This window comes from Vombatus ursinus, unplaced genomic scaffold (assembly GCF_900497805.2).
Source record: "Vombatus ursinus unplaced genomic scaffold, bare-nosed wombat genome assembly UNPS02014941.1, whole genome shotgun sequence".
NCBI lineage: Eukaryota > Metazoa > Chordata > Mammalia > Diprotodontia > Vombatidae > Vombatus > Vombatus ursinus.
The window spans coordinates 6514458-6529242 of NW_020954719.1; the positions used below are offsets into that span (position 1 = coordinate 6514458).

At 47.2% G+C, this 14785-nt stretch overlaps 1 protein-coding gene across 2 annotated transcripts; it reads right to left on the minus strand.

Annotated features, from left to right (window-relative positions):
* LMBR1L (limb development membrane protein 1 like) lies at window positions 1–10832 on the minus strand. 2 transcript variants are annotated; one of them, XM_027844494.1, is made up of 17 exons: window positions 10503–10831; window positions 6738–6822; window positions 5717–5750; window positions 4601–4740; window positions 4292–4395; window positions 3985–4111; window positions 3708–3776; window positions 3467–3531; window positions 3004–3076; window positions 2759–2842; window positions 2537–2613; window positions 2213–2290; window positions 1871–1944; window positions 1583–1673; window positions 1422–1488; window positions 884–1050; window positions 1–686 (listed from the first exon to the last, which is right to left on the minus strand). In XM_027844494.1, the coding sequence occupies exons 1-17, from the start codon at window positions 10572–10574 to the stop codon at window positions 375–377; spliced, it is 1719 nt and encodes a 572-aa protein (XP_027700295.1). In that variant the 5' UTR covers window positions 10575–10831; the 3' UTR covers window positions 1–374. The 2 variants fall into 2 exon arrangements, with proteins under 2 accessions (XP_027700295.1, XP_027700296.1); XM_027844495.1 differs by having other exon boundaries at window positions 519–686; window positions 889–1050; window positions 10503–10832.
* Between the last annotated feature and the right edge of the window lie 3953 nt (window positions 10833–14785).

A 14785-nucleotide genomic window follows, 5' to 3' on the forward strand; every position in this document is an offset into this window, starting at 1 on the left:
TTAAGAACCCATGGGAACAACTTTATTTGGGGGAGGGAAGAATAGGGGGAGAGAAAGAAGAGGATGGGAAGGATCTTTATCTTGAGAGGGAACAAACCTTCCTGACCTCATGCTGTTCTAGGACCCGGCTAGTTGAGAGAGGTCCCAGGGAGGGCTGTGCTCTGCTACGGGTAGGACAGCAGAGGTCTAAGGCCAATGTGTCCCAGGGAAATGGTCTGTTTCCCCATTCTTTTACCACTTCCCAATTCTTTCCCTCCCCTATTGCACATAAGATCATGTAAACACAGCCAGGAGCAGTGCCCAGGACTATAAATGAGGCAGATTAATATGTAAACGGAGATGAGGCTAGGAGCTAGTTGCAGGTACCCAGCCTTCTAGCCAGAAGCCCACATTTTTCTGAAAAGGATTGGTAAAGGGGGAAGGAGGAGTGGAAAAGAAATGGGCCCCAAACTTCGGCTCAGATTATACAGCAGTGCAAAGGTCTTTAGCCACCCTCCAACTCCTCCCCCTGACACAAAAAATTCCAGGCCTCGAAGAGCACCTAGTCTCTCCAGGACTCTGCTCCAAGCCTGGCAGTATCCAGTCTTCTTCCTTCCACCTGACTCTCTAAGATCAAGGTCACTGGAGCCGAGTCTTGCTGTGCTGACGTGGAAATCCAGAGACAGGTAGTGGTAGTCTATCAAGGCCTGGGGAAAAGGAGAAGCAGCCAGAAGTAAGGCTCTCTGGTTAGTAAAGTCACTCAGTAAGATACTTTGGTTCATTAGATAGTAGGCAGATAATCTACAGCCCTACCTGTCAATCATGAGTCCCTCCATTCAGCCTCAGGAACCTCCTATCACCTTCCTTATCTCCTCCCCCCATTTCCAATCCCCCCCACCCCCACCTCACCAAAGGCCCGGATGAGCTCAGCCCGAACTGCTCCAGTGACAGTCTTGACCAGGCAAAGGGTGGTGAGACCAGCAAAGGCTGCGTTGTACAGAAACACAATATAGAAATTTCCCAGCCAATTGAAACGCCCGAAGTCACCCAGCAAATCAAAGTGGGTAAGCCCTGTGAATGGAGAAGGGAAAAAGAAATATTTTTTAAAAAAGAACCAATTCTTAACTCCCCCTCTGATTACAAGTGGTTTCTTTAAGCCCTTAAATCAACTCAGAAAGTTGGCTCTCTGCTGCCCTCATGTGGTCACATCTTAGTACTGCAATCACTAGTACTGAAGATGCCACCCTTCAGTCAGCCCTATCCTACCTAACTTTTCCTTGGATCCCCATAGTGGAAGCCATACTCACCTCTTACTTCACTCCAAATACTTAGTTTAGAAGTATTATTGGGGGTAGCCTTTGCCTAGCACTATATAACCCTCCCAGGCTTCTCCTGCTCCCAAGGAGAATTCCCACCACCCCCAAAAGGCCAACAGTACTCACCCAGTGTACAAGAGAAAATAGGCAGGGCTGAGCTCAGCACCAGGAGACAGACACAGTTCCCAATGATCTAGAGATGGGGAAAAGGAAGGAGATCAGAAAACAGAATAGTCCCTTGAGCAGCTTGACCCCAATAAAATCCTAGTCCCTCCTCCTCCCAATACCTGGGTCATGGCTGTATCTCGATGTTTGGGTTGAAGGCCTCGGAACAATGGAGAGCTATAGAAGCCCACAACAGAGGACAGCATCAGGTAACTACTGATGACTTAAGGAAGAACTGGCATTGAAATGATTACATTCCTTCCTTATCCCCTCCAACCATCTCATTTCTCCCTCTGCCTTTCTTGGGCAGGAATACAACCTGCCACTCCCCCACCCCAATCTAGCTCTGCACAGGAGATAGGGCTGTGGGGTAGAGAGGACAGGGGAATAAAGTTTCTTCAGAAGGATACAGGATGAGGATAACCTGAACGATGGCACCAAACAAGCCCAACTTGGAGAATGACACCTGGCCCAAGGAGGTACCCTGTATGAGGAAAGGGGTGAGGTCATCACCTGTGGCACTCATCTCCTTTAGGATCTACTTCATCTCTTTCTCCTGTGGTCATGGACTTTTCAGTTCCCTCTCCCAACCTACTCCCCACCCCAAAGCCTTTGGCAAACCAAGGCTGTTTGCCAACTGGAAACTAGCCTTTAACAAAACAAAATAAACAAAAACCATACAAGGAACCACAAGCCCTGTTTCAAGGGTCAAGACCTTAGGGTCAGCTGTGGGGTAAGGGAAGAAGTGGTACCTGCATGCCACGGGGCATGGCTGCCTCATCAATGAGCAACTCCAGGATGTGGATGGCAACAATGAGCACGGAGAGGCCCTGGTCAGGGGAGGAAGGGAGGGAAAGGAAGAGAGCGGAAACTAGTCCTATCAGCTCCTGTCCTGGTCCCAGTAGAAATATAACACCCCCGCCCCCAACAGGTCCCTCCCAGAGTCTCTTTCCTCATTTTGTAACTATGGAACATCTCTTTCCCCTCTCATATGCCCCACCCCAGCCTGCCCCGGGCATGGTGCCACAAAGCCTCACTCAGTGGACTTACCCCCACCCACTGAGCCCCACACCCACCGTCAGCAACAGCAGACATAGCATGGCCAGTGGGTAACCCAGGTTTCGCTGCCAAGCAGAGGCCTTCTGTCGTTTCTCTGAGCAAGGACAGGGAGGCACAATTGGTAAGGGGCTGGTTGCAATGGAAGGGGAGCTCCCAAACCAGTGGCCTTCCTCCTCCTCCATTCCAGGCTGCCTCCCCACCTCTTTGGCTTGCCCACTGCCATCTTTCCACACCCATACCCAGCACAAGCCTCTGTGTCTGCAGAGTCACGACCTGTCTGTGCAGTAGCTTCATGTCCTGGGGCAGCCAGCACGAAGTGGGGTCTAAGGCAGAGGAGAACAGTGCTGAGAGGTGGCCTGTGACTCTGTCCTAACCCTTCCCCCACCCCTCACCTCCAAGCTACCAACCAGCCCTCGCTGTCCTGCCTCCTCTAAAACAAACCATCCCAGCGCCTGAGCTCTCCTAAGGGGAGAAGGCCACTCACTACACATCCTTCGGGTTAGAGCTGCCTCCTCCAAGGCTGAGCAATGCAGCTGTTCTTCCAGGTCCTCCAGCAGCTAGGCAGTAGGAAAAGAGGTAGGGATTTTTAGTAGCTTTACAGTCTTGGAATTCTGACCTGCCTCAGAGCACCCTCTGTCCTGCCCGCTCCCCTAGCCACCCACAACCAAGAGGCCAACAACACGTTAAAAAGGAAACGACCCAATGAGAGTAGTAACATAAAGACCTGAAATCACCGGGAAGGAGTAACATTGACCTTACAGACCCTTCCCTATAGGCAGGTTTGGGGCAAGGACACAGGACCTCTAAAGCGAAGGTAGAAAGAAAACCAAGGAAACCAAGGAAAGGAAGCCTGGAGGAAAAGGAGGCAAAATTCCACTTATTTCTGCACTTCTATCTCTGCCTGAGGATCTCCCTACAAGGTAGAAGGGAGAGGGGATACTACATACCCTGGGCTTGACCAGCAGTCTCCCAGTGACAGAGAACATTTGGGCCAGGCCCAGTGGTACACACACTGCAAAGCAAGAGAAGTCCATATTTAGCTTACCTCTCCACCTTCCCTCCTCTTCTATGGACACAGAGCCAGGTTTCTTACCCATTTTCCCAACCTCCACCCTGGTCACACGCCCCTTTGTTCCAGCAAAAATTAAAAAAGCAAAAATTCTGCACAAACCATGACTAGGAACTCACCCAAAAGGAGCAATACACCAAGAAAAGAGACGCAGGAATAGAGGTATGGAAGATAGTACTCCCAGAGATCTGGTGGGGAGAGAGGCAAAAATGGTGAGGAAAAAGTCACCGGATTTCCTCTATTCCCTTTCCCCTCCCTGCCTTCTCACTCCCACCCCCGTCCCTCTCCGTCAGACAACGTCTCAAGATGAAGAGTCCGGGGGAAAGAATCCTACCACTGAGTTCCTCCCCAGGAGAATGCCAATGGAGGAGTCTGGGGCCATCTTGAATCACTCACCATACAGAGACTCCCGGCTGGTCTTGCTGTTGTCCACAATGGCAGAGGCCACCCAAACCATGCCTAGCACCAGCAGTGACAAGAGCAGCAGCATCACCACTGTCTCATACACCCTGCCCAGGACCCCCTTTAGGATGTGAATGAGTAGGGGGAAATGATTAGTAGATGATTAGGGAGAAGATGATGGAATCAGGGGAGGTGGGAGTCGGGATGGCATCGGGGAGGGGATGTTTGGGACCAGGTTTAGGGACTGGACCGAAGGAACAACAGGAAAGGTTACTCCCTTCCCCCTCTCCCATTTGCTCACCTTCTTGGAGCCAGCAAAGCCTTCCGACTCAGTGAAAAAGTAGGCAAAGGGCATAAGGAACACGAGGGACAGATGAGAGAAGAGAAAGACAAGGTTCCAGAGTCCTAGGGCACAAGGGAAGACATAAAGACTGGATTAAAAATAGGAGGGATTGGAGAGGGATGGAAAGGGACAGGGAGTTGGACTGACTTGTGACTAGCCTTGAGCCTGAAGAAACTTCATTTCTGCCCTATTCCCAATTCCTGGGGACAAGGCCCAGCACAAAGCCTAGCTGAAGAGTCAGCCCACCCTTGGGGGAGAGGTCCTCACCATGGATGAGAGAGCCATTGAGCCACTGGATATAGTAGTTTCGGGGAAGACAAAGCAGCACTTCATTGCTGAGAATGGAAAAGGGCAGGAGCAGGACTGCAGCCAGTGCCACCGCCAAGGTAAAGGTGCAAAGCTCAAGCCTAAAGACACATGGAAATGGAATCTGAGTCAGTCCTGAGCCATGTGGTCCCAGAGACCACTTCAGGGGCCTTTTTAATGCTATCCCATTTTTCCGGCAATACGAGCTCTCCTACCTTGGGGCAGGGAGGAAGTGCTTAGGGAGGACCTAGCCAGGGGAACACCTAGCTCTCCCCCTCATAACCTCTTCTCTTAGAAGTAGGGCTTCTTAATTTGGGGCCAGTGTGATAGATTTCAGGAGATATACAACTTTGGATGGGAAAAAAAATTACACCTTTATTTTTCCTAACCTCTAACTGAAATTTAGCATTTTCTTCAATTATTTAGAAACACTCTTCCGAGAAGAAGTGCATAGGTCTCACCAGACTACCAAAGAAGTCCATGACACACACAAAGGGTTAAGAACACCTGTCCTAGATGCATAGGATGTCAGCATACCAGGATGATAATTACCTCAAGAACTCCTAGCCTCATCAGCTGCCAGCTGCTTCCTTAAGAATGTGAGGCCCTTGGGCACGTGCTATCTCAGGCAGGACAGGGGATTCCCCAGGCCAGTTTCTCTTTTCCTCCTAGTTAGATAGCTGAATATTTCTCCCCTATCTCTCTCTTTCTTCCCAGGAGACCATAACATCTCTCCATCCCAAACAAAGGCTTAGTTCTACCACTGGAGTCCTGAGGAGCTCCCAAACTCTGGCCACAGGAGCCCAGCTATCTCCATTTCCAGTGACTCAGGCCACCAAGGAGACCGGAACGACGACTTTTCCAAGTGTCTCCAGGGTGCATCAAGGCAGGGAACAGGCTGGGGATGGGGTGCAGGTATTTGTGGAAAAAGAACCAATTCTCCCCACCCCAAAACCACCAACCACCCCAACTAGATAGGTAAGATCCCTGCTCCAAGGGCATCTCTGGGGCATGGTTTTCTCTAACCAAATGGGCCCTTGGTGCTGGGAAAACAGAGTCATCAGCAGCAACACTTACGCAATCTTGTCGACTGTGGCGTCCTCATCATCAACTGTTGGGATCAGACAGAGACACAAAAGGAAAGAGAGATTCAGCTAATAATTCCGGTAGGGCTATTGTATTATTAGTTAGTTTACAGGGATGAGGAAAGAGTTCAGGTACAGTTCACAGTAAGAGGGATTGAGTACGCCTGGGGCTGTGGTCCCAGGAAGCAAAGAGAACATTGGTATTGTCTACTGTTGCTATCTTCCTTCCTCCTCCACTTTCTTCACCTCAATTTGCCCCTCCCTTCCTATCTCTTCCTAGAAATATTATTGTCACAAGGTTCCCCTTTGGACACCAAGAAAACCATAAACAAGTGGCCAGTGAAGCCAGTTGTGTTACAGGCTTGGTTCATTGAAGAGGGCTAAGAGAAGGTAGGGCAATAGATTCTGGAATTTCCTGGTCACCTGGGGAGCTTTTTAGGGCTGGCTACCTCCCAAGGTAGAGGACACAATGATTTGGCTGCTGGACCCTGAAGCAGCCCTGGGTGGACGTAGACCTGGCTAAAAAAGAAAACTGGATATGCTGGGGCTGGGGGAAGGGGCTGGGTACTTCTAGGTGGCCAAGGCTGGTCACTTAGTGATGGGCATAGTCCTAACAGTGCCTGTGGACAGATAGGCCAAGGTACCCAGTTCCAACCTTACTGTCACAAGAAAACAGAAGGGCTCCTACACGTTCCTTCCTAAGCACAAGCTACAGGGGACTAGCCCCATTAACCCTATAGGCAAATCAGCTCCTAGAATACTCTCCACTGAGCAGAAAGATGAATAGAGAATTGGCAGAGTTCCTGGCAAAGGGTCTAGGCAGCCCAGCAAAAGGGAATAACAAGGAATCTATGCCCACAGGAATGGAGAAGTCAATGGAACAGACACTCCAGCACAACTAAGCCCACTTCCTTCCCAGGGGAGCACACTTGCACCCCATTCCCCCGAGGCTCTCCGCATAGCCACCAGGGCCATGACAGCTGGAGAGCCTGACAGAAGCTGTTCGCCCATACCTGTGGTAAAATCAGCTGGCTTCTTGAATCGAGTCAGAGTGACATGGCAGAGGATATAAAGCGTTGCAAATAGCAGTGTGGAGATCTGAAAGGGAGAGGGAGATCATAGGAATGGTAGCTCTAGTACTGGAAGGGGCCTCCAAGACATCCAGCCCAACCCTCTCAGTTTGGAGATGGAGAAACTGAGGCCTTGACAGGTGAAGTGACCTTCACAAGGTCACAAAGGCAGTAAGCGTGGGAGGTGAAATTTTTAACTCAGGGCCTCTGACTCCAGGGTCAGTGGTGCCTCTTTAGGGTTTGGATTCATAATCTTAATCTCCAACCATTCCCCACCCACATCGCTCCAATGAAATCCTCCCTCCCTTCTAATCCCAAAGTACATCTTTGCCTGATGAATTGCCAGTCCCAAATCTCCCAGATTTCCTGGGCAGCACGGGGACTCCAGTTTAGCCCTTTTCCCTGAAACAAGATGGGTGGGATGACACATAAGCAGAGATACACACACATATGTGCTCTGAGAGACATAAAGTCTAAAATAGTCAAGTGGGCAAGAGCCAAGAATCCCTTCCATTACTTAGGCCCCTGATAAACAGGCCACCAGAGTAAGATCCTGGGAAGATTTAAAAAAAAAATCAGGGCTGATCTATCCTTTCCAGCTCTAAATCCAATGATGCTGATGTCTTATTCCATGGATACTCCAATTCTGCATCAATTCTGATGCTCACCCCCACACTCCAGGGCCAGATGGAGCCTCTGGGGAGCAGAGGTACCTAACACCAATGTAGACACCTTAAGAGCTACTGTGGCAGATAAATGGTGGGCTTGGAGCTTCTGTGATGAAGAATAATCTAGGATCTCAATCTCAAGCAGAGAGACTCATTTCGCATACTTCCAACTCTTAAGCCATGGCCTCACACCCATCTTTATGTGGCTAGAAGCCCAGGGGCTGAGCAGAGGAAAAAGGCTCAGATTTTCTATGTCACCTACCACTCAAATGGGATAAAGGGGTTTCCAGTATCTTTTCTTCTGTTCCCAACACAGACAGCTACTGCTTTCAGGTATTCTTCAAATAACAAAGTCAGCTAACCTCTAAACTCCCTTCCACCTTAAACAACTAATATTTCCAGCTTTAATATTTTAAATCTAAGAACAAAGAAGCAGTACCAGCCATTGCCCCCCATTAAATAAACTCAGACACAGAATCTTAAGAGCTGACTAGGATTTTAAAGATCATCCAGGGGCAGCTAGGTGGTACAGTAGATAGCGCACTGGCCCTGGAGTCAGGAGGACCTGAGTTCAAAACTGACCTCAGACACATAATACTTCCTAGCTGTGTGACTCTAGGCAAGTCACTCACTTAACCCCAATTGCCTCACTAAAAAAAAAAATAATAATTAAATAAATAAGTGAATAAAAAACCATCCAGACTCAACTGCTCATTTTGCCAGAAAGGACACTGACGTCCAGACAATGGAAATCACTGCATGGAGCTTGGGGTATGAGAAGTGTAGCAACACGACATAGTGGACAGGAGACCAGGATTTATCTGACTCTCATCTTTGCTCTGTTACCAAGTCACTTCTCTGAATCTCAGTTTGCTCATCTATAAAACAGGGGAAATACTTGTACTACCTACCTCACCAGGTTATTATGAGAAGGGCTGTTTGTAAACAATAAAGCATTTGAGTAATTACTAATTATAACAACTCAGGTCTCCTGACTCTTAGGCACAAGAATCTCTTTACTACATATTATGGCATTATATGGGAACCACAGGTCAGATTCTAATAGAATGAACTTCTGGCTATACTAGGAACATATGTTGTCCTTCCTCTACTGGAGATGACCAGGAAAAACAAAAACAAAAACATCCTTATAGGACTGAACTCAGTTGAGGCCCAGAAGGGCAGGACAGGTTGGAGGAAGTGGAGGTACTCTAGAGCAGGGGCTCTTGACCAGGAGTCTTTAAATTTGTTTCATTTAAAAAAAATTTCATTGTATTTTGGTATAGTTTCTTTGCAACCTATATATTTTATTTTATGCATTTAAAAACATTATTCTGAGGAGTCCTTAGACTTCACCAAAGGCGTCTGTGGCACAAAAATGGTTAATAATCCTTGTTCTTGAGGTTGGTAAAGAGGGCAGAGGGCAGACTACAGTAAGGGCCAAGGCAGTAGGCAATCTAGGCTGAGGGCATCTCTAAAAGTAAAGTCTCCTCCAAAGGTAAAGTAGTAACCTTCCAGAAATTCTGCAATTTTACAGCCCAAGCCTCAATCTCTTGGCTTGCATCATACCCAAGAAGGTAGGAAAGCTCAAAAGATCAGGTTGGAGTTCCACGCAGTCCGTGGACTGAGGCTGAGCTTCTCCCAAAGAAGCCTTTAACCTCACAGGTGAAACAGCTAGGCAGACTCCTCCCTGCCATGGGTTAGTACAGAGAACTAAAGGGGAGGGGGTTGGGGGGGGGGACATCCAAGAACCTTTACTCTTTCAGTTCAGCAGAAAGCAGGCATGGTAATAATAGCTCACATTTATATGGTACTTAACAATTTACCAAGTGCTTTCCTTCCAACAGCCTTATGAGGTTTCGATAATGTAAGCAGTATTATCTCCTTTTACAGATGAAGAAAATGAGGCTCAGAACTTTGCCCACAGTCACATATCTAGAGCTGAAACAACTCTCTACTCAAACTGGTTCCCTGAAGAGAAAAAACTCCAGGTCATGATACCCAACTGTTTTCCTAATCTTCACTCTTTCCTCACCAATTTCCTATTCTCAGTGGCATATCCCTAGCAAGCTCACTCTTTCTCTGATTCTGAGGTTACAGAATAATAAGTGGGAGCGACCCCAGAAGGAAGCTAAAAATAAGTCACCAAAGTGGGTAACCCTCTACTTCCCCCTCCCAAAAGCTTTTACTTTTCCCTTCATATCTATGATATGAAGTAAAAAACTGCAAACAGCAAAAGACAGAGAGAAAGGATGCGGGGAGGAGGGCGCTGAGGGTGCCAAGAAATCCTAGAGATCAAGATGTGAAGCCCTAAAGTTCAGCTTGGCTCATCGGGTCCTGAGAGTTCCGACAACATTAGCCAGAGAACCATATTATTGAGTGGCTAATGAATTACCCTGTTGTTGTCTAGGGACACCTGCAAGGCAAGGAGAAAGCAATAACCAAGTTGGGAAGGAGAGGGGAGTGGAAAGCGTCTTTAGTCGGGAAGCCCAGACTCCATTTCTGGAGAAATTTATGTTGGGGCTGGGGGTGAGGAAGTGGGCAGGCTCTAGCTACCCTCACAGCAACGGGACCCGACCCAGTGCAACCACCGTGGAGCCTCAGTGCCAAAGCAGACCCCCGGGGGGCACCTTCACCCATCTTACAACACCCTTCTTCGGAGTGTGTATGTCTTGCTTCTCTCCACCCCCTCCATCTTCCCTCCAAACAGGCTAGCCTAGGGGTTTCTTTTGCTTAGAATAACGAGGGCCTGGGTGCTTCTCCCTAAGTTTTGGGGAGAAAGCAAACCAATCCAAACCTTCCAGGCACTCACAAAGTGCAAGGACCCACCAGCACTCACCAGCAAACAGAAACATCCCCGTGGGTCCCTGGGGAGAGGGTGGGTTTTCTTTATCTCCTAGAAGTCCAGCCATTGATGACTCCTCCACCCCTCCCCGCCCCTCCCTCTCCACGCAGCTGCGCCGTTGCCGCGGCGCCGGCCTCCAGCCCCTCGCGGACGGACGCCCCCGCTCCATCTCCCGCTCCCGAGTCCCGCACTCACTATGCACTCCCGGACTCGCTCGTGGAACAGTTGCTCCCGCACCAACAGCACCTCGTAGTCAGCCGCTTCCATGCTCTGATGAGCATGGCTGGGAGCGGGTTTCTCCGGGTTCCGGAGAGGACGAGCGGGGGAAAAAAGTCCACCGCCGCCGAGCACCCGGACCTAACTCAGGCTCACCGCCCCGGCCTCGACCGGGACACGGGTCGAACTCAACTCCCAGATTCGCCCGCCCCTGTCCGTCCCTCCCCCCGTAGCTCCGCCCTTAAAGGGGTAGTGCCGCTGCTCCACCGCTAACCAGGACGCAACCCCAGATCGCGCCGGGTCCTTTAAAGTGGAGACGCCCGAAAAGCGTACCCGCCGTCGGCTTCGCTACAAAATAAGGGAAACGGCGTTCCGCGTTCCGTTTTAAAGCCTCAGCGTGACGACACAAGGGGTGGGCGGGATCCCGGCCGAATGCGCAAAGTTCATTGGTGCTCGTAATCCGAGGAACCTGTTTTTCCACCAAAGGACGTGCAGCGATAGGCTTGCTCCGTGGAAGGAGGCGGGATGTTTCTGTGCCATGGTTGGGCTGGAGTGCTGGCTGTGTTTATCTCTGCAATCCGAAAAGACTCGTCTCAAATCGTCGGAAACCTGCCAAACCTCGTCCCCTTGAGCTGCAGGGCCAAAGACCTCCAGAGTCTCCAAGGGTTAGTTTGGTAGAAAAACCTGAAAGGTATCAGTTTAGTAAACATGTATTAAGCACCTGTGAAATAAGAAAAAGAAAGACAGTGCCTGCCCTCTGGGAGCTTGCAGTCCACCAGAGGCTGGAAGGGTGGGGTGGGGACACCACGAATTGTTTGAGACGAGACAGTTCACCAAGACTACTCTGAGAACATCAAGGTTACTTAAAGGAGCAGAAATTCACGTTTAAATCCACGTTGGAGTGTACATTTCCCCAGGGCTTCAGGTCCCTAGTATTACGTTCCTGTGGCATGTTTCTTATTCCCTAACTCCCCGAGCTTTTTTCACATTCCTTTCCTACATGGTCAACCACACTTTTTCAATGCCCAACAGAACTCTTTGAAGGAATATAAAAGAACTATGCACATTCAATTGGGACCTCCCACTGCCGGACAAGCCTATTATTCATGTCCGGTTGACTCCGTGTGACATTCCCCACAACACAGCTGCTGTTCCAACCATCTCCTTAAGACTCCAATCCCCTCCCCGTCAGTTTTTCAACAGATGATTTCACCCGCTTTTTTACTGAGAAGATTAAGGACTTGGAAAATGTTGGGTCCCCTGATCTTTTGCCTGGAATATTGTAATAGACGACTAACTGATCTCCCCTCTTCTGGTCTTTCTCCTCTCCAATGCATCCTCTGCTTTAATGAATTATACTTTATATGTGACTGCCAAAATAGTCTTTCTAAGTCTTAGAAAGACTTAGAAAGCACAGGTTTCTAAGTGTTCTAAGCACAGGTCTGACAACCAGTGGCTCCCTATTGCCTCTAGGATAAAATACAAACTTCTCAGCCTATTGGTTTTAAAGCCTCACAATATATCTCTAATCTATTTGACTCCCCGGGGATAAAGCTCACCACCTTCACCCCCCAGTAAAAAAAATTAGAAAAACAAGACCTTTGTAAGACATGGGGGTGGGGACTTCTGGCCAAGAAGGCTGCCTGAAATGGAGCCAGGTTTTTCAGATTCCTAGCACCTTCTCCAGCAAAAACTTGAAATTCCCCATTTTGGGGACTCAGCCTAACAATAGTTGATCAGTAATCTGAAAGATGCCACATTTGAATATAAACTTTGTAGGACTAATACTACTGTAGAAAACACATTGTCTGAAACTATTCTCCCGAAGGACAGAGAAGGTGTTGAGGAGGGGAAATATTTGTACCTTTGTTCTTGCTATATCTTTGAAATAAATCTTTGTAAAAGCTAATTGATGTTAGTTGGTTAAATGGAACTGGAAGTTATTATAAGAGGCTTGGACCAATGACATTAAAGGGACATGACACCTCAACCTCTCAGAGGGGAAACCTTCCCTGAGGGGAAAAAATAGCAGTCTGACCCTGGGATTGTGACCTTTATGTATTGTCTTCCCATTAGAACATAAGCTCCTTGAAGGTAGGGATGGTCTCTTTAGAAAATATTTATATCCCCAGCACATAGCACAGCACATAGTAAGTGCCTTTTCACTCATCATTCATGGCCTACTATCCAGTAACACTAGCCTACATTCTTTTTACTGAACAAGACATTTTCAAAGGTTGACTCTTGCCTAGAATTCTTTTCCTCCTCAATTCTGACTCCTGGCTTCCACAGCTTCATTCAAGTCTCAGCTGAAATACTTCCTTTTAAACATCCTTTTACCAGTTCCCCTTAGTGCCTTCCCTCTGAGATTTTATATCTATATCTATATATACACATGTATATATATGTGTGTATCACATACATATGTGTATATCTGTATCTATATATACACATGTGTGTATATGTGTGTATCACATACATACGTGTGTGTATGTATATGTGTATATGTGTGACACATAAAATCTCTGTACATAATTGTTTGCATGTCATCTTCCCCCGTTAGATTGAAAGCTTCTTGAGTGCAGGGACTGTTATTGCCTTTCTTTGTATCCCCAGCATTAAGCACTGTGTCTGACACATAATAGGCACTTAATAAATACTTGTTGACATGACTTGACTTCCCTCCAGCTCTAAATCCTGTGATCCTATGATCTTCGTTGACTCATCTAACTTTTGGCACTGCTGAATCTCCTGGTTCAGGTTATCATCTTTTGCTTGGACGTACTCTCCTAATTTTCTCCCCTACTTCCGTTGTTTCTCCATCTCCAATCCAACCTTCACACAGCGGACAAAGTAATGTCCCAAACACCCAATATTCTCTTACTCAAAAATCATCCTATTTAATACAAATTATTTAACTTATCATTTAAGGGCAGCTCCAGGTGTCTTATATCACATTTCCACATCCTCCCTTCTGGTACTTGTCATTCTAGTCAGATCAGACTTCTCAATATTCTCTGATCTCACCCTGACTTTTCTTGCCTCTAGGCATTCAGGCAGTGCCTTGTCCTCCATAAGTCTACCTAACAGAATCAACGGGGAAGGAAAATACAGATAGCCTTGTAATTAAGAGTGGAAGCCCTGTTTATGTTTAGAGTGGCCTTGGGCTTTATTATGCATAATATGGATGTTAGATGTTGGATGTTAGAACATAAAGGCATTTCCTCACCTTTCCATCTGTGGTGGTTAGGGGAAATTCAACATTTGGCAGCTATTCCTACCAGTCAGTCAGGAAGAAAGAAACTAGCATCATCGGCATCCTCCTTAAGTGACATTAGTCAAGTCACATGATCTCTCTGGCCATCAATGTCTTTACCTTATCTATATATGTGTTTCTGCATCCATCCAGTTGTCAACACTCTTTCCCAATCCTGAAATTATTTTGTATACATTTTGTATTTATTTATCTACATACTTGTTTCCTCTTCCACCAATCCTTCCACTCCAGTAGAATGTAAGCTCCTTAAGTGTCCAGATTCTTCCTGTATTTTTATCTTCATGTCTAGCACTCAGTACAGCACCTGTCGCAGAGCAGGTGCTTAAGAAATGCCTGTTGAATTTAATCTAGGGGATTGGACTAGATAATCTCTAAAGATCCTTCTAGCTCTAAATCTGTCATACTATTATCTGTACACCCAGGTTATAGATTTTGTATGCCTACTTGTATTCTATTAAGGTGACACTAACCTGTTCCTAACCTTTCCTTTACTATCAATAAATAATAGTCCCTAGGGTACCATTAATCTATTCACTTCAAGGGAAGTCCAGGAAAGACTAGGGAAATCCTAAAAGTGTCTGATAGCCTGAGTTTGGCATACTGGTTTGGCATATATACAAGTCTCATACAAAATGGAAATGAATGAACAAGAAAGTTATTAAGCACCTACAATTTGAAAGGTACTTTGCTAAGTGTGTTGGAAATACAAATACAGAAAGAGAGAGAGAGAGAGAGAGAATCTTTTCCTCAAGGAGCTCCTATCTAATAGGGGAAAAACCCAATATAGGGGATGGCAGTCAGGGAAGGGAGTTTTGATCTGGCAAATCATAGGATGGCTGAATTGATATATAATGCAGCCATTTGACTTTTTCTTTCCAAAAGTAAGGGTGTTATTGTTTAGTCATTTTAGTCATGTCCAATTCTTTGTGACCCCATTTGGGGTTTTCTTGGCAAAGATACTGGAGTGATTTTCCATTCTTTCTCC

Excerpts from the sequence above, each read along its gene's own strand:
- LMBR1L (XM_027844494.1), bottom strand. The coding sequence starts at position 10,574 with ATGGAAGCGGCTGACTACGAGGTGCTGTTGGTGCGGGAGCAACTGTTC. Across the intron at positions 3,532-3,707 it reads TGGTGTATTGCTCCTTTTGG|TGTGTGTACCACTGGGCCTG; the intron begins GTGAGTTCCTAG and ends CTTGCTTTGCAG. Across the intron at positions 1,489-1,582 it reads GAGATACAGCCATGACCCAG|ATCATTGGGAACTGTGTCTG; the intron begins GTATTGGGAGGA and ends CCCCATCTCTAG.